Raw genomic sequence first — 26,527 nt, 5'->3', positions numbered from 1 at the left:
CCTCGGCTCGTGTGTCGCGCGCCAGGGCAGAGATACTAACGGTAGCAGAGAGAAGAGAAGAGGACACGGAGGAGGAAACTACGTGTTCTCCTTCAACGAAGCTTCACCAGCGAAGGTAATGGATTTAAATGTGATGTAAATACACATGTTTACGCTTTGACTGAGTTCTTTGTTTGTCGGCAGTTAGACTTGGATCTAATGTTTGACTATAACTAAGTTTTGTCACTGATCACTCAGAGGGAAACTCAGATTTGAGCTGATCGTGAGTTAGACGTGGGACTACGACTTTCCTTCCTTTGTTGACAAAAGAACATCAAACCAAATATACTGTATGTTTTATTTGTGTTTGCATCGGGGTTGAACACATGAGCTCATTGAGATCTGCATTCCGAACAGAAAGGTTTTGATTTGATTTTTATTTCGAACATGAACACAATATACCGTTGAAAAAACACAATTCTGCAAGTAAAGCCTGTACATGTTCTAAAAGGAGTAGGAGGTAGTATAAACTTATATGATCCTACCCCATGTAATATCTAGTTCTATACTTGTTTCTTTTTATACTACACACCTACTTACACTACAAAAGGAGACATAATTCATTGATATATGTAGTTATAATTATACAATTCATGTATTCCACTATACAAACATACAGAAACATACACACCTGTTTATATATTTTTCCCTTTAACTCTTTTGCTTCAAGAAGATACATTTTGTGTATTTATGTTTAAATTGCTTTAAATTCAAACATTTTTTTTTTTCACACACAAACTGTTCCACAACCTGGCACCACTTACTGACACATAAAAGCTTTTTGTTGTTGTCTGTGCGTGCAGTGACCAAAAGTCCATTTTGTCTCGTACGTTATACGAAACAAATACCCTTTACTATCCTACATCGTATTGAGTATCTGACTGTTTTAGGGCTAAATTAACACCTTTGGCAGTGAGCGTTCAGCACCATGGACAGAGATTTGAGCCTGAGCCAAGGCAGGAATGTTAGACAGTGGATAATCACAGTAGAGGAAACCATGACAATACATTTACTCCATTAGTGATTAAACAACTGCTTTGGACAATGAGGTAACAAAATCTGAATTTCACCAAGTAAGGAAAATTCTGTTTGATCCCTATTTAAAAACAATGTCTGATTTCTATGAGTTATTTTCATTTATTTTTTTATTGATTACTACTTTTGTCAGTTTCAAGTTATTTCAGTGACCATTGTGGGTTTTTCTTCCTCTAACTAAAGGGTACCAACAATTTTGTCCACGTGCGTATGAAATGTTTTAATATGGTCTAGATTGTGTAAAAGACTCGATTGGGGAGACGCTAATCTGCTAATTCATGCTGCTAACATGAGTTAGAGTGTGTTTGTCTTAGTCAGAGGAGTTTATACTCCTGAAATATACTTCAGCAGATTTTGTTTTTACCAGAAGACAAGATGTCGCCTAATGTGCACATTTCATCAGACACCTGTACATTGCCCATAATTATATGACCAGGGACATTATGGCTTTGCTGTGGCACATGTTATTGAGCAGAATACGTGTATCTAAACAGCATCAGAGGTTTTGTTGTGGTAAATACAGGAAAAACAGGCAAGTGCAATGACTTTTTTGTATTATTTACTTATTCGTTTTTTACTTTGTCTGCACATGCTGTTGAAGGTCAACACTATATGTTGTGCAATCTTTTTGTGACAGCAATGCATGTTTTATTATTGCAGTTAAATAAATGAATTTATTTGATAATTGTGACCATCACGAGCCCTCCATAATGATGGGTAAGAACAACTTTATTTGAGGGAGAATTACACCTTGGTGAGGGAGAAGGGGACATGGAAGAGGGAGTCAGGGTAAGACAATGTAAGGGGTGGGGAAGAGTTGACTATTTTAAGGTAAAAGTGAAATATGATGTTACAACTTAAGTGGAATGATTTGATTAGATTTAACAAGAATAATGTAGATGGCTGATCTGTATGCACGGACGAGTGAAGTCATATATTAACTAATTTATTGAATACATTTATGACTTCACCCATCCACGCATACGATCAAGACACAGGCTTCATCAGCTGATTGTAGATCAGTCTACCAGATATAAATCTGTATATTTCCTAAAGGATGTCATCGGTAAATGAAAGGATTGATGCTGTGTGGATCTGATCTGACAGCTGTCAGATCAGATCCACACAGTGACGTGTTCACACATCACCTTTTATTGGACAGCTCGCTTTCTAAGAGAACTGATTGGTCGGGAGGCGGGACTTTATCACTCGTTAATATCATAGCTAGAGCAAAACCTACTTTTGACCAGGCTAGTTGTTCAGCATAAGTTTCCATGGTGATTTAGCTCCTTAAGACGTTAGCGAGCTTCGTAGTCCAGCACACACTGATTAAATCCTGGAAGTTAGCGCGATAAGAGGTATTCTAACATAACCCCAAAATGAGTAGAAAAACATATACAAAAGGACTTCAAAGACACACAAAATGGCAACAAAATTACACAAAGGGCCAATACTACGAAGCTAGATTTTCTCTTATCGCGCTAACTTCTGCGATTTAATCAGTGTGTGCTGGACTACGAAGCTGGCTAATGTCTTACGGAGCTAAATCACCATTGTAGCTTAGGCTGAACACCTAACCTGGTCGGGACCAGGTTTTGTTCTGGATAAGATCTGAGAAAGTACTAAAGTCCTGCCCAATAAAAGGTCATGTGTGAACACGTCTCTGTGTGGATCTGATCTGACAGCTGACAGGAGAAGGAGAATATTTAGACATTGATGCAATCCTTTCATTTACCCATGACATCCTATAGGAAACATATAGATTTTTATCTGATGGACTGATAATGTCCTGTAAGATAATATAAAATAGAAATATATTCCACCATATGATTTAGGCTGATCTGCATGAACACAGCATCAGAGCCACAGACAAGGTAAAAGAGAAAGTAAAACTGATCAGAGTGTCTGTTTATTGTCTGTTGATAATCTCACTCATTTAAGTAATAATACTCATCAATTCCTGCATTCATTCCTTCTTTTTTTTACTGCAGCAACAGTGTTGTTTTTGGTCTGAATTATGGATTTTATTTATTTAGTATTTTTTAAGAATTATTCAATTGTGACGTAAATTGCTCTACCGTTCCTCCGTGTTTGTGATTGGTCTGACTCTGTAATCTCCTCCTCTGTCACAAGAGCGCGAACATAGTCAGGCTGAAATTAACTCGCTTAATTTAGCGAGTTGTAATCTAGATTTGTAGGACAGCTTCTGTCTGCCTGATGGACTAATGGAAATACATCCAGGCTATAATTATCTAGCTTCGTAGTATAGCCCTAAAATGACAAAAATATACACAAAATGACAACAAAACACACAAATATTAAGTAAAAATTTGGCATATTGACAAGAAAAAAGACAAAATGAATTAAAAACCACACAAAATGTCTAAAAACTAAAAAAAAAAAATGAATGTTGATAATGTAGATAGAAGTTGCCCATCTCTGGGTTAAAACTTCAAGTAAAATGTTACCTTGTGTTTTTCTTGGATAATTATGCTGGTGTAGAGGATAGTACAGCCTGAATAGTCTGACTCATTGAATGTAACTACTGTATGTCTCTAAGGAGCGACACATGTACAAAATAGTATATAATAAATGCTCATTTTTGCCAATTAGACAAGTTTGTCTTCTCTTCTACTACTCGATGGAGGCGGTGTCATTCTTTTTTGTTCCCTGCTTGTTTTGTCTGCTGTCTCTGTCTTATGGATTTAACATGTGGCTCTCTCTGCATTTATCCAAAAACCAAAATCATGGAATTTGTCAGCTGGTCTCTTAATGCTATCTATCAAATTTTTTCAACAAAAAAACCGGGCCGGGGTGAGCCTGCGTGTCCGGACGGAACGTTTGCAGCCGGATACATGATGGATTCTTGGAATAAGTAGAAGGTTGTGTGTCTGTCCATGCTTTCCTTGGAGGATGTGGAGGACATCTACATGATTGGATTTATGGTACTAGGGATGCTGCTAACTGGGCAGTTTTCTGATCTATCACAAAGTCTGTGTTACGTTGGCAGCTGTTTTGGGAAAGCTGCCAGTCATTTCTGAAGGATGGGGCAGAGCACTCAACACTCAGACTAATGTCATGAGCAAAGTCAAAATTAAGCAGGAGGCTACTTTGGAGCGTTTGCGCGGGATTGATACAAGCTTGGAGAAGGTGAATGCTCGGCTGACGGTTTGAGGCCACATTATTGGATTTACTGCTGAGACCGAAGACTCAAGGCTATCGAAACAGTACGAGCCTGAAACAATAACAAATCATTTATCACCTCCGTCCCTCTCCTCTCCCCCCATCGCCACCTGGAGTTTTGTCTTCTGAACCAGATCTACCAAGGTCGACACACATCATCTGACTGTATCAGAGGGAAAGCAAAGGGTTTATTTTGTCTACGCCTTCACTGGCTCTATTTGTTGTCTTCTGTCTTGTGCCTTGTAGGGATGTAACGATTAATCGTAAGGCAGTTAAAAATCAATTCATAGGTATCACGGTTGATATTGATTTTTTGAAAATTGAATCGCAGTACTTTTTTTAACCAGCACAACTATCCACAAGTGTAGGCGGTGGGCGGAGTCTGCTAATACTTTTTTTCTGGCCGCCTTCTACTCTTACATATGGTAATAAATGATTCATTACCCCTTTAGCACCGAAAGAATATCTGTAATATTACTTGAATATCTGTAAAAGTCACGTTTTTCTATTAGCTCTGTCTGCTAGCATAGCTTCTCTTCTTCACTGCAAGATATGTGCATGCCAACCGACCACTGGGTTACCAGCGCCCTCTGCTGGTCCAAACAAATATGACGGAAATCAGTGTAATCACGGTTTTTTTTTTTTTTTTAAAGTCCAATTGTTAAGGCACAAAATACATTTTCAGTTGCACTTTTAAAAGAAAAAGAACTATTATGCAGTTTTGTATTGTTTATTATAGAACCAGAATTTAAATTAATAGGCTTCATTTTCATTTCTATTATTCCTTTATTTATTTCATTCAAGATTTATTTTTAGTTAAATTACATTGTTTTGAATAGTTCATCAAGGGATTCTTTTGACAATGAAAAATAAAAGGAAAATACTACAGTATTTTCTATTTTTTTTCTCAAAAAAAAAATTTGTCTACAGTCTCATTTTGTAAAATAAATCGTGAGAGAATCGTATCATGAACCCAGTATCGTGAATCGAATCGTATCGGGAGTTGAGTGAATCGTTACATCCCTAGTGCCTTGTGTATACCAAGGATGTTTTTTTTACCAGTTTTAAACTGTCTTAATCAATAGGGAATTCAGTCTAAGACCTGCCTTTTCCCCTCACCCCTCTCTTTCCTCCTGTTGTTCTCCCACTTTTCATCTAGACATGATGGTGCCGCAAATGGCCGCCGCTGTGTGTTGATGTGTGTTCTTTCCGCTGCAACTACCAAGTTAAATTCCTTGTACTGTTCTAAACTGTACCTGGCAATGTACTGTACCTGATTCTGATTAATAGTGCCTGTCCTCAGGCTTCTTTATCTCAGTGGGAGCAACAGTAACTAAGTCAGTGTTAGTCAGCTGTCCACATGGGTAGACGCAGCAAGGGATGACACTAACCGCCATGGCCTTATAGCCACCATAACTGGGTCAATAAACACGCCAAGAGCCATCAGTGCTCTGACACTGACAAACCATTGACAGAGACCAAGAAATGCACAGATGTAAAGTGTGACTCGTGTTACATCATGGATCCACGCTGTCATGCAGGCCATCATGTTTCTGTGGGAACATGATCAACTGCTGATTTTAGTTTACAATCAGCATTCTCCTTCTAAAATGACTAACGTTTTAATCATGTGTGATGACTTGTTCCTCATGCTGTTATCTGATAACCAAAAATAAACGAAGGTGGTTACGGAAAAAGATGCGCAGCAAACATGCTAATTCGTGTTTGTTTTGTAACTCACTACTCACTACGCCTCTGCGGCCAAAAGTTTCAAATTTGTATTTCTTTCTCTACAGAACAGTTGCAAAGCTGCTTGTGGGTGTAAGTTGTTTAAATGAATGCTGACAGGAGACTCAGTGCATATTAAGAAAGCATACAGAGGGCAAATTGCCCTGTTACTGATAATGTGCCCTTTACTTATACAGTGGTGTTGGTACCAGCGTATCCTCTGGGCCCCCAGTGGCACTGCTCGGTATCACATTAATGTGTGAAAATGTCAATGGGATTAGTTGCTACTATGTTTTTTAAACCCTACATTTTGACACGTTTTAAACAATTATTTGCTACCACATACTGTATGTGTGATGCAAGAAAACGTGTCAAACTCAAGGCCCGGGGGCCAAATCCGGCCTTTTAAAGCACCGGATTTGGCCCACGGGAGAAAGCAAAAAATTCAGAGAAACCATGAATCATTGTGTAAATTACCAACAAATTCAGTTGTAGAGATCTCCAAATTAATACACAAATTCAATGAAACTCCACAATATTAGCAAAGTTCACATTTTCCCCATCCTTATATCACATGATGGGAATCATAATTGGACATAAATTATTAAAAGAACTCAAAATCCTGCAATCTTCTTCAAATCACTACACAAAATTTTGCTAAATTACATAAAAAATGAGTGACAAAATTAAATAGCACAAAAGTAAAGATCCTTTTATTTAATGCCAATAACAAAACATGTATTGCTGTCGTGAAAAGATTGCACTTCATGTAGTGTTGACCTTCGACAGCATGTGCAGACAAGGTAAAAAAATAATAAATGAAGAGAGAAAAGCCAGATTAGGTGGCTTGGGTACGTTATTAGGATGCCTCCCAGACGCCTCCCTGGTGAGGTGTTCAGGGCACGTCACTTGTACCGGTAGGAAACCTAGAGGAAGACCCAGGACATGCTGGAGGAACTATAAGTCTCTTGGCCTCAGGATCCCCGGGAGGAACTGGACGAAGTGGCTGGGGAGAGGAAATTCTGGGCCACGCTGCTCAGGATGCTGCCCCCACGACCCGACCATGGATAAGCAGTAGGAGATGGATGAATTGAATAAAATAAATAAAGATTTGTCCTGTGCACCTCTACTCAGTGCAAGCTGAGAAGCTGCACAAGTTTCAGTTTCCTTTTTGTTTTGTTCCCAGACTTTTCCATTTGAGCTTCAGTGCTATCCAACCTGAACACCAGCTGGTCAAACAATGAGCTACCACTGGGCCACTTTTCTCTAGAACAGAAACCAATACAAAGCAAAGTGTCTGTTGAATCAGCCATTGTTGATAGTGATGTCAAAGTATGTAAAGTAAATAGATAAAACAAAACATTAAATTACCAATACATTGACAGTGACCATCTAAAGCAGCGGTCTGCAACCTTTTCTCTCAAAGGAACCATTTTGCCTCATCTCACCAGTATTAAAGTCCTTCCGTAGCCGAAGAATATACACACTCAATGAAGACAATACAGTGTGAAAAATTCTGTACAGTTAAAATTATATTGAATAATGCTTGATTTGATTTATTGATTTATTTTGACCATGTAAATGACAACTAAAATAAAATAAATTAACATCAAGAAATAAAATTAAAAAACTCAAATTCTTACACATCTCAGTTTACATGAACAAAATGTTATATAAAGAAGATTTTTTTTAGTTGTATTGATGTATTTGAAAGGCTACAAAAAGTAACTTGAATTTGATAACACATGATCATGTCAGTCAACACATGCTAACACATCAAGCATGGATTTTTAGCCGGCATGGTGGCAGTTAAATGAATCTGTCCTCACACAAAGAAAATGTCTATTTTCTTCCAGAATAGTGTTTTAGTTGAGTAGAGTAGAGTAGCTTTATTGATCCCGCAGTGGGGAAATTAACTGTCATTGATGTAATTATCTTACCAGAGATTTAAAACTTAAGGTTAGCCACAGGTTGAAAGAAAGTTGATGGTCTGTAGACGTTGCAGGAGGTGAAGAAGGAAGGTTATTGCGCAATGTGATGTATTTTTAGGTTGACAAACTGTTATGTCATGATTTTATTTGGCGTCAATGTCATTCCTCATTAATATCCCTCTGTAAGAAAATAACAACTCTTAATTTCAATATTTTTTTAAAGCTATAGGGAGTCATTGCAAAAAAGTCAAAGAGCCACATGAGGCTCCAGAACCGCAGGTTCTGTAACTGAGTTGCTTTTATGTGTACTTCTAAATCAGTAATTTTACTTTTACTTACTGTAAGTATGTTTTAAAAGATGTAAAGTAATTCATTACATTTCTACACCCAACTGTTACTGAGTAAATTATTATATATTTTTTTTGTTTTAAAATGATCAACAGACATTGTGAAACTACAAAAAAATGAAATGACCAGACAACAATCAAATGCATCACATCATAGCCGGTTATCTTTCCACTTTCTTGGGTTTCACGTTGTGGTTTCTACATATTATGTTATTATGTTCTTACCCAAATGGCACTTTTACATGGAGTCATGGTATAAGACAAGCTGCCACCGAATCATCGGAAAGTGTAAAATCCTTTTACATTTTCCAATGGACAGGGTTGAGGGCTGGTTATGCAAAGATCACTGATGTGTTCCAGGCTCCCAATGTCTCCGTTTGCAGCCAATGACAGCTCTGCAAACACATCCATGATGCTGTGTGATTAGCGCTCATGCTAATACACTGACAGTTCTTGCTGTTGCATCATTAATGCTGAGAAGACGTTTATTCTCTCATTCAAAGTTTTGCATCTAGATAAAAAAATGAAAGTTTAACAAAACAAGCTCAGTTGGTGATTTCAGTTATATAACGTATAATTATTTTATGACATCGTTTGTCTGTATTAAATATCAGAAATGCTCCCAGCTACAGGGTTAGCAGCAGGCTTTCTCTTTAGAAGCAGGAACGTAGTAGCTTTTTAGATTCTAAGTAAACATTTATTGTGTGACCTAGGGCTGGGCGATATGGACCACAATTCCTATCTTGATATTTTTTCACCAAATGGCGATATACAATATAAATCTCAATATTATTTTTAACTCAATAAAGTCTGACCAGAAAAATAATTCTGGGTTAAATTTGCTGATGCAAAATGTCACACAGGCACATTTATTAACAAACAGCTGCAGAACATGTTCTACTTTTGGCTTTTTAGTCCTATAAGGGACAGCATGTGTGAGTGAGTTCTGTAGTGTGGCTTGTTGAGGAGAAGGTCTGGGTTAGGACGCACTCAGAAATCCATCTAACTTAGCTTTTCATGCTGTTTTCAGAACAAGCAGCAACTCCTAAAACGAGTATTTTAATACAAAACGAGCTATAAAATACACAATCTATCATTATAGGCAATGTTGTAATTTTCTCATAGAGTTTGACATTGAGAAAAAATAGAATTAAATATATAGACGTCAACCACAATGTGCACAACATATACAATGATGCAAAAATAATTAGTAACATAACTGGTAATGTTGACTACAAAAATTTGTGTTGACGCTTCGTTTATTGTTTATTTCTGCTTCATTTTTGCTGCGATGCCATCCATGAACTGCTCTGTCGCTTCACCATTTACATTGTGAAGAAAAGACAGTAAGACGATGATGTATTTTTAAAAGAACAACAAATGAATTTGTATATATTTTGGCTCTTAAAATATTTGTACATTATGTACATTATATTACTGTCTCTTTTTAAATTTGTCTCCTTTCTAATATTTTATGCCCATATCACTTTCATACAGATGGACTTTTTCTACCCATGCTCTTTTATACTGATAAACTTTTTATTCCAACAGACTTTTACCGTACCTTATTTTGTTTTTATGATGATTGTGTCTGTGTGGCTTGAATCTTTGAAGTTTACTTGAATGTTGTTGTAAGGGGCATGTGCAATTTTGTTGTACTTTGTGCAATGACAATAAAAAGATTCTATTCTATTCTATTCTTGATATATTGCCCAGGCCTAGTGTGTCGCCATGGGAGCTGATTCTGTTACTTCCGTTGAACAGATCTGTCCCGTTTAAAGGCGAGTCACAATATTGTGCAATAAATTGACATCACTATTTGAAATCTTTCCTCTCCCAGCTCCTCTTTTCGCTGTGGGCGTCCCCTGCTGTGAAGGCCGAGGTATGAGCCTATGTGGCAGGAAGGCGCTGACGTTGCTGAGCAGCGTGTTTGCTGTATGTGGCCTCGGCCTGTTGGGGATCGCCGTGAGCACGGACTACTGGCTGTACCTGGAGGAGGGAGTCATCCTCCCCCTGAACCAGAGCGCAGAGATGCGCATGTCTCTGCACTCTGGGCTCTGGAGGGTGTGCTTCTTAGCTGGTAAGTCTGTGCAGAAAGGTTGTCTTTTTTTTTTCTCACTATGCATGAAATATTTGATTTTTGTCTATTTTTTTTTTTTTTTTTCAAATTTGAATTACACTATTAATAATTTGGTGGAAGTAGGTTATTCACAATAAGTGTAGTGTAAAGTAGAGATGTCAAACTCATTTTAGTTCAGGGGCAGTCCACCCCTGTAAACCAGTAAAACCTGGGTAAATGAAACACATCCCTTGGTTATCTTTTTTTTGAGTGCACATTGACTTTCCGCATCCTGTCTCAGGGTTAATAGATGTTGTTGTGGGTGAATCAGTTGTGATTATATAATAGCAGCAGGCCATTGTTTGACCTCACTAATGGTTTGCCGAGTCTTTTTCAATCAATGGTGTGGCCTGATTGCCCACTTAACTGTTGTGTTGCACAGGGTTTGGTGCAGAATCATTTACTGCTCACCTTCACATTATGTTGTCACTCCAGAAAGAAACAGAATTAGTTTTTCTCAATGCTTTGACATCAATGGCTTCTTAAAGCTTTTTATCCTTTGCTAAAGTGTTTGTTGATAAAATGTTAATTGGTAACGCTTTACTTGACATTTTATACACAAGCCTGACATAACGCTGTCATTAGCATGAACAAGGTGTCATGAAGGCTGTCATTAAGTATTGCTTGCCAAATTATGACACCTTTCGCTAAATTTTGACACCTTTGGAGCTATGTTGGCATTTTTTGGGTTAGGTGGAAAGATCTAGTGACGTTAAGTGGTGTTAGGGTCAGGGTTGGAGTCAATTACAATTGTAATTGCGTAATTGATTATTAATTACAATTATGACATAATTATAATAATAATAATAATTATTATTATTATTATATTTATTATGTTTCCTTGGGTGAAAGTGGTGCTGCAGGCTAAACCATGCAAGGTAGGGCGGTGCCCTTTGGTGGTTGGGTCCAAAACCCCCAGGGGACCTTGGACGCAAAAATTCACATATATCCGCCAGCAGGTGGCGCTATAACAAAGGTCAACACGTTTTGGCCAATAATTCCCACACCGTTTGTTGCAAATATAAAACCTTCATATCCACAACGAGTAAAGTTTTTTACCTAGCAATAAAAATGCAAACTGGCGCATATCTCGGTCAAAATAAATGCTAACAACAACAAATCTGAGATCCATAGTTGGCATGTGACTGTGAGGGTATGCGCCAAATTTGAATGATGTAGGCCACTAGGGGGCGCTACCAAAAGTGAATATTTATATCTCTTAAATGGCAAGACCAATCCCTCCTGAGGCGATATCTCAAAGTTATTCACGATTGGTCAAAGTGGGCGTGGCTAATGACATCATAACACATAAATAAATAAACATTTATTTCTGCTGAATTATTATGTTGATGGCAGTGAAATTTACAGGGTAGATACAGAAGACCACACAGACCACCCCTACCAAAAATTGCGCCACTAGGTCGCGCTGTAATTGCAAAAACATTTTGGCCATTAACTTTTACAATTTAATTCACATCTTCATAAAATTCATATCCACATGTTTCCTACATAGAGTCACATTTTCTGACATATGCCACGCCCACTCCCACAGCACATTGCTCTTTGTAAGTCACTACATATCAAAAACCTACTTGTTCAAATTCATCTTTGGGGTTTTGTCCAATCAGCGTGAAACTTGGCACGTAGAGTCTTCATTTGGACCTAATCTAAAGTTGATAAAATAATTTTGTTGGCTCAAAATATGCGCGAATAATTACTGAGTACATTTTTCTAGCTGCCTGTAAAAATGCACAACTGTTGCACATCTCGGTCAAAATGAATGCTCACAACAACAAATCTGAGATCCTTGGTTTTGCATGTGACTGTAAGGGTATAAGCAAAATTTTAATGATTTACGCCACTAGGGAGCGCTGCAAATATAGGAAATGTATTTCTCATAAATGGCAAGACGGGTGGGCACACTTAAACTGGGGTGAAAATGCAGGCCATGAAACATTTGAAAATTGTGAAAAACCCAAATTGTGGAGGTATGGCTATAGTAAATTTCCATGCCTTACTGCATTTTCACTCCAGTTTAAGTGTGCCCATCATATTTACACTAGTTTTTAGGATCTTAGGATCTTAGGATCAATTTTTATGTCTTACAGAAAAAATGTAAAAAACACATGAAATCTGAGGTAACGCTATAGTAAGGCATGCAAATGGAAAACCTTTGTTTTTTTTTCTGAGATGAGGCCATAAGATCCTAAAAACTACTGCAGATATGAGCACATTTAAACTGAAGTGAAAATGCAGTAAGGCATGAAAAATTTGAAAAAAGTGACAAACACCCAAAATCAGAGGTAAGGCTATAATAAGGCATAAAAGTTGAAACTATTTTTTAGATAAGGCTATTGAAGAAACCTAAAAACCATTGCATATATGATGAACACACTTAAATGGGTTTGAGACTGTATTAAGGGTTATAAAATGATGAAAATCAGGCACTTAAAATCAGGCACTGCCACTGCAGTAAGGCAAAAAAAGGCAAAATGTGAAAATTATTGTTTCTAAATAAATGTGTGATTACTGAGTCAGCTTGCCATGTCTGGTCCTTCTTTTTTTTATTTTTTATTCTAGATTCCAGAAAACAGTTTAAACACCACAAATCACTGTCATGACAAAGCACAGCAGACTTTAGCTCCCCCTGTGAGAACTGCTTCTCAAATCAACAAAGCATGGGTTCAATACTTGCTGTGTGAACAGCTGACATTTTAGTTAATATCCACAAATGTGAACGTGAAATACTCCATGAGTTATGTGAAAGGAGTGTGAACACATGGTGTGGTGGATAAAAAAAATAGCTACAATGTTTATGCATTCATTAGGCAACATAGGGGTCCAATCCCTGATGCCTCACTCAGCAACTATCCTTTAAAATTTAGATGAAGTTTTCAAGTTTCATGCTCAAAATTAAAAGAAAAATACGAGAAGTGTAAGTAACATGAGGCACTTTAGTGTAAGTACATCAAGCTATGACTGTGGCACAGCAGAACAAGAGGTCAAATCCCATTCCTCCATTAGAGTCATCATCTGTGAACTCTTTGAATATGTAATGTTTTTCAACTGAAAAACCAAAAAAGTAAAAGTCAAATACGCCACTACACCATCAAATACTGATGGTATAATGGATAAGTCAGTGGAAACATGAGGTTTTGCTTCACTATCCACAGGTGAGTGGGGGGTTCAAAATTCCCAAGTGTCAGACACATAATAACACAAACGCAAAACATGGTGTGAGATGATGAAAAAGCAGTAAGGCATGAAAAATCTAACAAACACCCAAAACCACAGGTAAGGCTATAACACTGAAGAAACTCTTGTGCTTTTTTCGGAGAGAAGGAAGTAAACTTGGGCAAATATGATGAGCACACTTAAATGGGTTTGAGATTGTATTAGGGTTATAAAATTATAAAAATCGGAGGTGACAGCGCAGCAAAATATGAAAATTATTGTTTCTAAATAATAATGTGAACACTGAGGCAGCTTGCCATGTCTGGTTCATTATTTTTTAAACCTAGACTCTAGAAAACAGTTTAAACCTCACAAAACACTGTCATCAGAGAGCGTAGCAGAGTTTAGCTCACCCTGTGACAACTGCTCTTCTAATTAATGAAACATGGGTTCAAGACTCACTATGTGAAAAACTGCTGTTTTAGCTAACGTCTAGTGTGGTGGATAAAAAATAGCTACAATATTCATTCATGTATCAGGCAACATCCCTGATCCCTCACTCAGCTACAATCCCTCAGATACAGTTTTCAAGTTTCATGCTCTAAATTAAAAGTGAAATGCGCTACAAGAAGAGTAAGCAGTACGAGGAGCTTTAGTGTAGTACATCAAGCTGTGACTCTGGCACCCCAGAGCTAAGGTTCAAATCCCATTCCTCCATTAGAAACATCACATGTAAACTCTTTGTATTGAAAATGTTTTTGAACTCAAATACCAAAAAAGTTAAAGTCAAATACACCACGAGCACCACTCTCAGTAAGTCAAGAACCAGTGGTGTAGGGGATAAGTCTGTGGAAACATGTGGCTTTGGGTCACTAACCACAGGTGAGGGGGGTTCAATTTATCCTCCAGACACAAACTAACATAAAAGAGTGGTAGATTAGCAACTTTTAATGAGGTTGAAAAAGCAGTAAAGCATAATAAAGTGAAAATCATAAATAAGGCCACAGTAAACATGGCTGAAAACTCTTCAAACAGAGGTACGGCTATAGTAAAGCATAAAAACAAACGGAACAATTTCAAATGCCAAAAAAAACGGAGGTAAGACTATAATAAGGCATAAAAACGAGCGAAAAAATTTCAAACTCCAAAAAATGGAGGTAAGACTAAAGTGAGTGAGAAAAACGAGCGAAAATTTTTTCAAATGCCTTAAAACGGAGGTAAGACTATAGTAAGGCATAAAAAGTGGGAAAAAATTTAACACCTGAAAATGGAAGTCAGACTATAGTAAGGCATGAAAACAGGCAAAAATATTTCAAACCCCAAAACCCGGGGCTAAGGCTATAGCGAAGCATAAAAACGAGCAAAAAGATTTAAAACGCCTCAAACCGGAGGTAAGACTATAGTAAGGCATAAAAATGAGCGAAAAGGTTTCAAAGTCCAAAAAATGAAGTTCAGACTAAAGTTAACTATATAAAACGGGCAAAAAACTTGTCAAACACCTCAAAACGGAGGTCAGACTATAGTAAGGCATAAAAACAGGTGAAAAGATTTCAAACTCCAAAAGATTAAGTTAAGACTAAAGTAAGAGAAAAAATTTTTTCAAATGCCTCAAAATGGAGGTAAGGCATAAAAAAGTGCAAAAATATTTCAAAACGGAGGTCAAACTATAGTAAGGCATAAAAACAGACGAAAAATTTTCAAAACCCAAAAAACGGAGCTAAGACTATAGTAAGGCATAAAAACAGGTGAAAAGATTTCAAACTCCAAAAGATTAAGTTAAGACTAAAGTAAGAGAAAAATTTTTTTCAAATGCCTCAAAATGGAGGTAAGGCATAAAAAAGTGCAAAAATATTTCAAAACGGAGGTCAAACTATAGTAAGGCATAAAAACAGACGAAAGATTTTCAAACCCCAAAAAACCGAGCTAAAGCTATAGTAAGGCATAAAAATGAGCAAAAAGATTTCAAACGCCTCAAAACGAAGGTAAGACTATAGTAAGGCATAAAAACGAGCGAAAAAATTTCAAACTCCAAAAAATGGAGGTAAGACTAAAGTGAGTGAGAAAAACGAGCGAAATTTTTTTCAAATGCCTTAAAACGGAGGTAAGACTATAGTAAGGCATAAAAATGAGCGAAAAAATTTTAAACTCCAACAATTGGTGGTAAGACTAAAGTGAGTGAGAAAAACAAGCGAATATTTTTTCAAATGCCTTAAAACGGAGGTAAGACTATCGTAAGGCTTAAAAAAATGCAAAAAAAATTCAAACACCTGAAAATGGAAGTCAGACTATAGTAAGGCATAAAAACAGGCAAAAATATTTCAAACCCCAAAAGCCGGGGCTAAGGCTATAGCGAAGCATAAAAACGAGCAAAAAGATTTAAAACGCCTCAAACCGGAGGTAAGACTATAGTAAGGCATAAAAATGAGCGAAAAGGTTTCAAACTCCAAAAAATTAAGTTAAGACTAAAGTTAACTAGAAAAACTGGCAAAGAACTTGTCAAATGCCTCAAAACGGAGTTAAGACTATAGTAAGGCATAACGACAGGCGAAAAATTTTCAAACACCAAAAAACGGAGGTAAGGCTATAGTAAGGCATAAAAAGTGCGTAAAAAATTAAAATGCCTCAAAACGGAGGTAAAACTTTTGTAAGGCATGAAAATGTGCAAAATTTTTGTCAAACGCATTGAAACGGAGGTAAGGCATAAAAAAGTGCAAAAAATTTTCAAACATCTCAAAACAGAGGTCAAAATATAGTAAGGCATAAAAAAAGGCGAAAAATCTTCAAACTCTAAAAATGGAGAAAAAGCTATAATAAGGCATAAAGAAGTGCGTAAAAAAAATTTAAACACCTCAAAACAGAGGTAAGGCTTTAGTAAGGCATTAAAAACAGGCGAAAAATTTTAGAAACACCTTAAAACGGAAATATGACTGTAGTAAGGCATAAAAAAAGTGCATAAAAAATTCAAACACCTTATAGGAAGGCATAAAAACGGGCAACATTTTTTTCAAACGCCTCAAAATGGAGGTAAGACTATAGTAAGGCATAAAAAAAGTGTGTAAAAAATTAAAATGCCTCAAAACGGAGGTAAGACTTTTGTAAGGCATGAAAATGTGCAAAATTTTTGTCAAACGCATCAAAACTGAGGTAAGGCATAATAAAGGGCGAAAAATTTTCAAACGCCTCAAAACGGAGGTCAAACTATAGTAAGGCATAAAAACAGGCGAAAAAATTTAAAACTCCAAAAAATGAAGTTAAGACTAAAGTAAGTTAGAAAAACTGACAAAAAAATTTCAAAATCCTTAAAACAGAGGTAAGGCTATAGTCAGTCATAAAAACGGGCAACATTTTTTTCAAACGCCTCAAAACGGAGGTCAAACTATAGTAAGACATAAAAACAGCCGAAAAATTTTCAAACCCCAAAAAACGGAGCTAAGGCTATAGTAAGGCATAAAAACGAGCAAAAAGATTTCAAACGCCTCAAAACGGAGGTAAGACTATAGTAAGGCATAAAAACGAGTGAAAAAATTTCAAACTCCAAAAAATGGAGGTAAGACTAAAGTGAGTGAGAAAAAGGAGCGAAAATTTTTTCAAATGCCTTAAAACGGCGGTCAAACTATAGTAAGGCATAACGACAGGCGAAAAATTTTCAAACACCAAAGAACGGAGGTAAGACTATAGTAAGGCATGAAAAGTGCGTAAAAAATTAAAATGCCTCAAAACGGAGGTAAGACTTTTGTAAGGCATGAAAATGTGCAAAATTTTTGTCAAATGCATCAAAACTGAGGTATGGCACAATAAAGGGCGAAAAATTTTCAAACACCAAAGAACGGAGGTAAGACTATAGTAAGGCATGAAAAGTGCGTAAAAAATTAAAACGCCTCAAACCGGAGGTAAGACTATAGTAAGGCATAAAAATGAATGAAAAGGTTTCAAACTCCAAAAAATTAAGTTAAGACTAAAGTTAACTAGAAAAACTGGCAAAGAACTTGTCAAATGCCTCAAAACGGAGTTAAGACTATAGTAAGGCATAACGACAGGCGAAAAATTTTCAAACACCAAAAAACGGAGGTAAGGCTATAGTAAGGCATAAAAAGTGCGTAAAAAATTAAAATGCCTCAAAACGGAGGTAAAACTTTTGTAAGGCATGAAAATGTGCAAAATTTTTGTCAAACGCATTGAAACGGAGGTAAGGCATAAAAAAGTGCAAAAAATTTTCAAACATCTCAAAACAGAGGTCAAAATATAGTAAGGCATAAAAAAAGGCGAAAAATCTTCAAACTCTAAAAATGGAGAAAAAGCTATAATAAGGCATAAAGAAGTGCGTAAAAAAAATTTAAACACCTCAAAACAGAGGTAAGGCTTTAGTAAGGCATTAAAAACAGGCGAAAAATTTTAGAAACACCTTAAAACGGAAATATGACTGTAGTAAGGCATAAAAAAGTGCATAAAAAATTCAAACACCTTATAGTAAGGCATAAAAAAGGGCAACATTTTTTTCAAACGCCTCAAAATGGAGGTAAGACTATAGTAAGGCATAAAAAAAGTGTGTAAAAAATTAAAATGCCTCAAAACGGAGGTAAGACTTTTGTAAGGCATGAAAATGTGCAAAATTTTTGTCAAACGCATCAAAACTGAGGTAAGGCATAATAAAGGGCGAAAAATTTTCAAACGCCTCTAAACGGAGGTCAAACTATAGTAAGGCATAAAAACAGGCGAAAAAATTTAAAACTCCAAAAAATGAAGTTAAGACTAAAGTAAGTTAGAAAAACTGACAAAAAAATTTCAAAATCCTTAAAACAGAGGTAAGGCTATAGTCAGTCATAAAAACGGGCAACATTTTTTTCAAACGCCTCAAAACGGAGGTCAAACTATAGTAAGACATAAAAACAGCCGAAAAATTTTCAAACCCCAAAAAACGGAGCTAAGGCTATAGTAAGGCATAAAAACGAGCAAAAAGATTTCAAACGCCTCAAAACGGAGGTAAGACTATAGTAAGGCATAAAACCAAGTGAAAAAATTTCAAACTCCAAAAAATGGAGGTAAGACTAAAGTGAGTGAGAAAAACGAGCGAAAATTTTTTCAAATGCCTTAAAACGGCGGTCAAACTATAGTAAGGCATAACGACAGGCGAAAAATTTTCAAACACCAAAGAACGGAGGGAAGGCTATAGTAAGGCATGAAAAGTGCGTAAAAAATTAAAATGCCTCAAAACGGAGGTAAGACTTTTGTAAGGCATGAAAATGTGCAAAATTTTTGTCAAATGCATCAAAACTGAGGTATGGCACAATAAAGGGCGAAAAATTTTCAAATGCCTCAAAATGGTGGTAAGGCATAACAAAGTGCAAAAATATTTCAAACCCCAAAAGCCGGGGCTAAGGCTTTAGCGAAGCATAAAAACGAGCAAAAAGATTTAAAACGCCTCAAACCGGAGGTAAGACTATAGTAAGGCATAAAAACGAGCGAACAAGGTTTCAAACTCCAAAAAATGAAGTTAAGACTAAAGTTAACTAGAAAAACGGGCAAAAAACTTGTCAAATGCCTCAAAACGGAGGTAAGACTATAGTAAGGCATAAAAACAGGTGAAAAGATTTCTAACTCCAAAAAATTAAGTTGAGACTAAAGTAAGAGAAAAACTGACAAAAAATTTCTGAATCCTCAAAACAGAGGTAAGGCTATAGTCAGTCATAAAAACGGGCAACATTTTTTTTCAAACGTCTCAAAACGGAGGTCAAACTATAGTAAGGCATAACGACAGGCGAAAAATTTTAAAATTAAATATTTCAAACCCCAAAAGCCGGGGCTAAGGCTTTAGCGAAGCATAAAAACGAGGAAAAAGATTTAAAACGCCTCAAACCGGAGGTAAGACTATAGTAAGGCATGAAAATTTACAAAAGTTTTGTCAAACGCATCAAAACTGAGGTAAGGCATAATAAAGGGCGAAAATTCAAACTATAGTAAGACATAAAAACAGCCGAAAAATTTTCAAACACCAAAAAACGGAGGTAAGGCATAAAAGGCATAAAATGTGCATAAGAGGTGGTGTTTAGCTCAGTGGGTTGAGCGCCCGCCCCATGAACGAAGGCTGTAGTTCCTCACCTGCAGCTGGTCTAGGTTCGATTCCCGGCCTGGGATCCTTTGCTGCATGTCATTCCCTGCTCTCTATGATCCCTTTTCTGTCAAGCAACTGTCATATAAAGGCCACTAGAGCCCAAAAAATCCTTTAAAAAAAAAAAAAGTGCGTAAAAAATTAAAATGCATCAAAACGGAGGTAAGACTTTTGTAAGGCATGAAAATGTGCAAAATCTTTGTCAAATGCATCAAAACTGAGGTAAGGCATAATAAAGGGCGAAAAATTTTCAAATGCCTCAAAATGGAGGTAAGGCATAAAAAAGTGCAAAAAAATTTCAAAACAGAGGTCAAACTATAGTAAGGCATAAAAACAGGCGAAAAAAATTCAAACCCCGAAAGCCGGAGCTAAGGCTATAGCGAAGCATAAAAACGAGCAAAAAGATTTAAAACGCCTCAAAACAGAGGTAAGACCATAGTAAGGCATAAAAACGAGCAAAATGGTTTCAAACTCCAAAAAATGGAGGTAAGACTAAAGTTAACTAGAAAAGCGGGCGGAAAACTTTACAAATGCCTCAAAACGGAGGTAAGACTATAGTAAGGCATAAAGAAGTGCGAAAAAAATTCAAACACCTGAAAACGGAGGTCAGACTACAATAAGGCATGAAATCAGGCGAAAAATTTTCAAACGCCAAAATACGGAGGTAAGGCTGTAAAAAAGTGTTTAAAAAATTCAAATGCCTCAAAACAAAGGTAAGGCCATAGTAAGGCATAAAAAAGTTTTAAAAAAAATTCAAACGCCTCAAAGTGGAAGTAAGGCATAAAAACAGCCGAAAAATTTTCAAACCCCAAAAAACAGAGCTAAGGCTATTGCAAAGTATAAAAACAAGCAAAAAGATTTCAAACGCCTCAAAACGGAAGTAAGACTATAGTAAGGCATAAAAACGAGTGAAAAGATTTCAAACTCCAAAAAACAGAGCTAAGGCTATTGCAAAGTATAAAAACAAGCAAAAAGATTTCAAACGCCTCAAAACGGAAGTAAGACTATAGTAAGGCATAAAAACGAGTGAAAAGATTTCAAACTCCAAAAAATTAAGGTAAGACTATAGTCAGTCATAAAAACGGGCAACATTTTTTTCAAATGCCTCAAAATGGAGATGAGAATATAAGAAGGCATAAAAACAGCCAAAAAATTTTCGAACCCCAAAAAACTGAGCTAAGGCTATAGTAAGGCATAAAAATGAGCAAAAAGGTAAGGTAAGACTAAAGTAAGTTAGAAAAACGGGCGAAATTTTTTTTCAAACGCCTCAAAACAGAGATAAGGCTTTAGTAAGGCATAAAAATAGGCGAAAAATTTTCAAACGCTTAAAGGCGGAGGTAAGGCTATAGTAAGGCATAAAAACAGGCGAATAAATTTAAAACTCCAAAAAATGAAGTGAAGACTATAAAGTTAGAAAAACTGACAAAAAAATGTCAAAATCCTCAAAACAGAGGTAAGGCTAGTCAGTCATAAAAACGGGCAACATTTTTTTCAAACGCCTCAAAACGGAGGTCAAACTATAGTAAGATATAAAACAGCCGAAAAATTTTTAAACCCCAAAAAACGGAGCTAAGGCTATAGTAAGGCAGAAAAACGAGCAAAAAGATTTCAAACTCCAAAAAATGGAGGTAAGACTATAGTAAGACATAATAACTGGCGAAAAAATATCAAACGCCTCATAACAAAGGTACAGTCATGGTAAAGGCATAAACCTGGGTGAAACATTTTCAAACGTAGCTAAGGCTATAGTAAGACATAAAAATGTGCAAAAGAATTTCAAACTCCAAAAAAATGAAGGTAAGACTAGTAAGTTATAAAAATGGGCAAAGAGGTTTCAAACGCCTCAAATCGGAGGTAAGGTGAAAAAATTTAAAATGAATCAAAACAGAGCTAAGGCTATATAGTAAGGCATAAAAATGGGCAAAAAGATTTCAAATTCAAATTCGAAGGTAAGACTCTAGTAAGGCATAAAAACAGATGAAAACTTTTCAAAAGCTTTTTTATGCCTAACCTTTAAAAAATTTTGAAAGTTTGAAATCTTTTCGCCCGTTTTTATGCATTACTATAGCTTTACCTCTGTTTTTTGGCGTTTGAAAATGTTTTGCCTGTTTTTATGCCTCACTAAAGCCTTACCTATGTTTTGAGGTGTTTAAATTTTTTACGCACTTTTTAATGCCTTACTATAGTCTGACCTCCGTTTTGAGGCGTTTGAAACTTTTTCGCCTGTTTTCATGGTTTACCGCCCTTTTGAAAATCTTGAATTTTTTACGCACTTCTTTATGCCTTATTATAGCCTTATCTCCGTTTTTGGCGTTTGAAAGTTTTTCACCTGTTTTATGCCTTACTAATTTTTTGCACTTTTTTATAACTTACGTACGTTTTGAGGCGTTTGAAAAAAATGTTCCCCGTTTTTATGACTGACTGAATTTTTTTGTCAGTTTTTTATACCTTACTTTAGTCTTAACTTAATTTTTTGGAGTTTGAAATCTTTTCACCTGTTTTTATGCCTTACTATAGTCTGACCTCCATTTTCAGGTGTTTGAATTTTTTTCGCACTTTTTTATGCCTTACTATAGCCTTACCTCCGTTTTAAGGCGTTTGAAATCTTTTTTCTCGTTTTTAAGCCTTTCTATAGCCTTACCTCCTTTTTTTGGGGTTTGAAAAATGTTTGCCTGTTTTTATGCCTTACTATAGTCTTATGTCTGTTTTATGCCGCTGTTTTTAGGCATAAAAAAGTGTGAAAAAAAATGTAATAGTCAAAACAGAGGAAAGGCTATGGAAAGGCATAAAAAAGTGTGTAAAAAATTCAAACGCCTCAAAACCAAGGTAAGGCCATAGTAAGGCATAAAAAACGGGCGAAAGATTTTCAAACGCCAAAAAACAAAGATAAGTCTATAGTATGGCATAAACAAGTGCGTAAAAATTTTCAAACGCCAAAACACAAAGATAAGTCTATAGTACGGCATAAAAAGGGGCGAAAAGATTTCAAACTCCAAAAAATGGAGGTAAGACTAAAATCAGGCATAAAAAAGTGCGAAAAAACGCCTCAAAACAGTCGTAAGGCTATGTAAGGCAAAATAACAGATGAAAACTTTTCAAACGCTTCAAAACGAAGGTAAGGCTATTTTTATTCTCTGCTTTTTGTTCCAGGAGATGAGAAGGGACGGTGCTTCACCATTGAATATGTTACACCCACTACTGTCCAGATGACGTCTGACTCTACTGTTAGTGTCCTCAGTAAGTGCATGTTCTCCAACCATTCAATTGTTTTTACCATATCTACCAATTTTATGTCAGATTCTTTCCATTTTAATAGAAAAAAAGCTTCCAAAGTTAATGATGCAAGAGGATTAAATACTTTCTCTTATTTTTATCAGCTGGAATCTGACATTATCTCACCATAGAGCACCTGTGTCAAACTCACTCAAGAAAGTAAAAATGATAGAAAAAACATGAAACAACTTAACAAATGAACAACTAATTTAGTTGTAGATATCTAAGCCCCTCCAAATACAAAAATTCAATTAAATATTTGCAGAGCTCAGTTTTCCAGTTTTTACATCACGCGACGACAGTTATTTTTAGTCTCAAATTGTTGACAGAACTCTTAATTTTCTAGAAATCTGAAAAAAAAAATTCAAATTATTCCACAAAATTTTCCCAAATTCCCTAAATAAGGGAAATTTAAGTGAAAATCCTGCAAGGAATGTTATACTCACATAGTTTATCATTTATATACCATTTATATGTTAAAGTGTAAACCAGGACACATTAATGATGGATTTTCCCTTTTTTCACTTAAAACTCCATTATTGGCCCCTGAACTAAAATGAGTTTGACACGCCTGCCATAGGGAGATCCTGTTAGAACCAGGGTTGTGGTCAGTTATATTTGTAATCGTGTAGTTGATAAATAATTAGAATTATGGCATAGTTACAAGTGTAATTATAATTTAAAAAATCTGTTATTGTCATAATTAAATTGTAATTGAGTTCAGATAATTGACTTTGTAATTGTAATTGCCATGAAAACTCTAAAAAAAAAAATGGTCAGTTGTAATTTAATGCAAAACTGGGGAACCATGTTACAGTTTTATGTGCAGTTCTACACATATACAGTATATAGTTAATAATTATTAAAATATGTTTCATATCAAGCTTACTTTTTTTAAAATAGAAATCTAGGGGTTTACTGACACACCAAAAATATTAAAACCTATATTTTCATTGATTAGGAAGCATAACAAGGTAACCAATAGATAGGAAAGAAATTAGATGATAGATATTTGTTTTTAGTGTATTTTACAGCTGATTTAGGACCAGTTATTATAACTTTTATTAGGTTAATTATTTCAGGCTCAGTAATTGTGATTAATTGTAATTGAACTTTAGTAATTGAGAACTTTATTGTAAGTGACTTTCTGAGGATAAAAAATAATTGGAATTTAATTGGAATTGGGAAAAATGCTGGTCACTGTAATCGTAATTGAAATGTCATTGAATATAGATAATTGAAAACATAATTGGAACTGAAAAATGTCATTGACCCCAATCCTGAACCAAATGCATTAATAAGTAGTTTTGCAAGGAAAACTATGTTAAAGTTAGCAATGCTGTACTTTTCCCGTTTCTCCATTTCAGAGATGATTCGATCTACGACACCCTTTCCTCTGGTCAGTCTCTTCTTCATGTTCATCGGTTTTGTGCTCAGTAACATCGGCCACATTCGACCACATCGCACAATCCTGGCTTTTGTCTCTGGAATCTTCTTCATCCTTTCAGGTTTGTCCAGAAATGCTAAATACATTCAAAAATGAAATGTCATCATTTAAATCTATGTTAAAAGTATAGACCCTTTGATTGTTTGTAAACATTGTGACGTATTTTTTTGGGCGGGGCTTATCCTGGAGTCCAACCACCATAGATGTATGTAAACACTAGATGACTTACCCGCGCTGTGGGGAGCGACGTGGCGGCCATGTTACCTCAGACAGCTGGGCCCGCTCATTACATCAATGTCAATGGTGCATGTACTATTTAAATAACCCTAACATGCTTCATTTTAAACCAATTTTCAAATGACAAGCATCCTATGTCATACCTACGCATAATAAGGTCTGTAATAAGGCAAACCGTTTGTAAATTCATCAATATTTCATCGAGTTAAGGCTGTAGTTGTTTAAGCTGATCACTCACCTTCCAACAGTTACCGTCAGAATGTCAGTTGTCTGAGGTAAGATGGCCACAGAGATGAGCTACACTGGCGAATCCTGCTTGCGTCATCTATTATATATTATATTATGTATAATTTTGTGTTATTGTCAACCAGAACGATGAAGCCACACTTATTGTGTCTCCCACAGGTCTTTCTCTGGTTGTTGGCCTGGTGTTGTACATCTCCAACATTAATGATGAAATGTTAAACAGGCCCAAATCGAATGAGGCTTACTTCAGCTACAAGTATGGATGGTCATTTGCCTTCGCTGCCATCTCCTTCCTGCTAACAGAGGTAACGTCATGTGATTTATAACATTGTTTTCACTCAACATGGATGTAGTTAGAAATGTTTTTGTAAAAGTGAAACTATGATTTTGTTTGAGATCTAAACAAAACAGCAGAATACCCAGGGTTAGAGTCAATTACATTCTTAAATTACACTTACATCTTCAATTATTTATGTTCAATTACAACTCAGTTATGATTACGTTGACCAGGAATTTTTCCAATTACAAATAAAATTGCTGTACTCGGGTAAAGTGTATATGCACATCCACTACTGTAGGGGCAGTGGCGTTCTCATGTATGTGAGTGTTTACTCTATTAAAGACCATAGAGCGGGGGTTCCCAATCTTTTCAGCCCGCGTCAAACAGGGTGACGGCCTGAGCGAGATACATTTATGCTAATGCTAAGCTAAAGCAGTGCAACGCAGGCCAACACCTGCATCCTCACTTGCATTTTCTTCAGGAAATGCAAATAATAATTGTAAGTTATTTGTCATTGGAAAAAATGCCGGTTATTGTAATTTAATAATTGAGTTGTAATTGAACATGGATAATTGAAGACAGAATTGTAATTGAAAAATGCATTTGACCCCAACCCCGTCCTACATTTTTCTGCCCTACAGACTGCGGGGGTCATGTCAGTGTACCTGTTCATGAAGCGTTATACAGCAGAGGAAATGTACACACCCCATCAAAGCTTTTACCGCCCTCGCCACAGCAACTGCTCCGATTACTCGGGTCAGTTTCTACACCCGGACGCCTGGGCGGGGCGTGGCCGCAGCCCCTCCTCCATCTCATCTGAGGCCTCCCTGCAGATGAACTCCTCCCACTACCCCGCCCTCCTCAAGTGTCCTGAGTACGAGCAGATGTCATCCTCACCCTGCTGAGGGGCAGCACTGGGTCTAACACTATAACGGGGGTTTGACATGCTTGGCATTGAGTTGTCTAACATTACACTGCAGTATTAGGTCTCTACTATAGCTATAAAGACCACAGCTATTACAAAGTCTTCATCCTCCTTAATGAGTAGTGTGCTTAACCTGCCTACAGAACTTAAGGCAGTGGTTCACAACCTTTTTTGGATCGTGACCCCATTTTTATATCACACATTTGTGGTGACCCCAAAGTGTTTTTTCTATCATAATTTTTTGACAATGTCTGTTATATATTTCTTTGAGTAGGACATACTGTATCTTTAGTAGGTATTTTCATTCTATATCCTACTATATATGTAGGTTTGATCTAAAACCTACTATTAGATATATATACCTATATATATAATCCATGTACCGTTTGTTCTTTGGTTATTCTGTTTTAAAATCATATCAAAATAACAAAAAACAGTGTGGTTATTTTGTTTTACT

At 36.3% G+C, this 26,527-nt stretch overlaps 1 protein-coding gene across 1 annotated transcript; it reads left to right on the top strand.

The window, feature by feature from the left end:
- On the top strand, positions 1-26,527 carry LOC114466491 (voltage-dependent calcium channel gamma-5 subunit). The gene is made up of 6 exons (XM_028451955.1): positions 1-115; positions 10,104-10,343; positions 22,813-22,899; positions 24,303-24,443; positions 25,025-25,170; positions 25,787-26,527. Exons 2-6 carry the CDS (start codon positions 10,148-10,150, stop codon positions 26,048-26,050), a joined length of 834 nt encoding a protein of 277 aa, XP_028307756.1. The 5' UTR covers positions 1-115; positions 10,104-10,147; the 3' UTR covers positions 26,051-26,527.

The sequence above is a fragment of the Gouania willdenowi genome, chromosome 1 (genome assembly GCF_900634775.1).
Source record: "Gouania willdenowi chromosome 1, fGouWil2.1, whole genome shotgun sequence".
NCBI classification, from domain to species: domain Eukaryota; kingdom Metazoa; phylum Chordata; class Actinopteri; order Blenniiformes; family Gobiesocidae; genus Gouania; species Gouania willdenowi.
The sequence above is the reverse complement of the archived record's forward strand: the minus strand, read 5'-3'. Positions and strand labels throughout refer to the sequence as shown.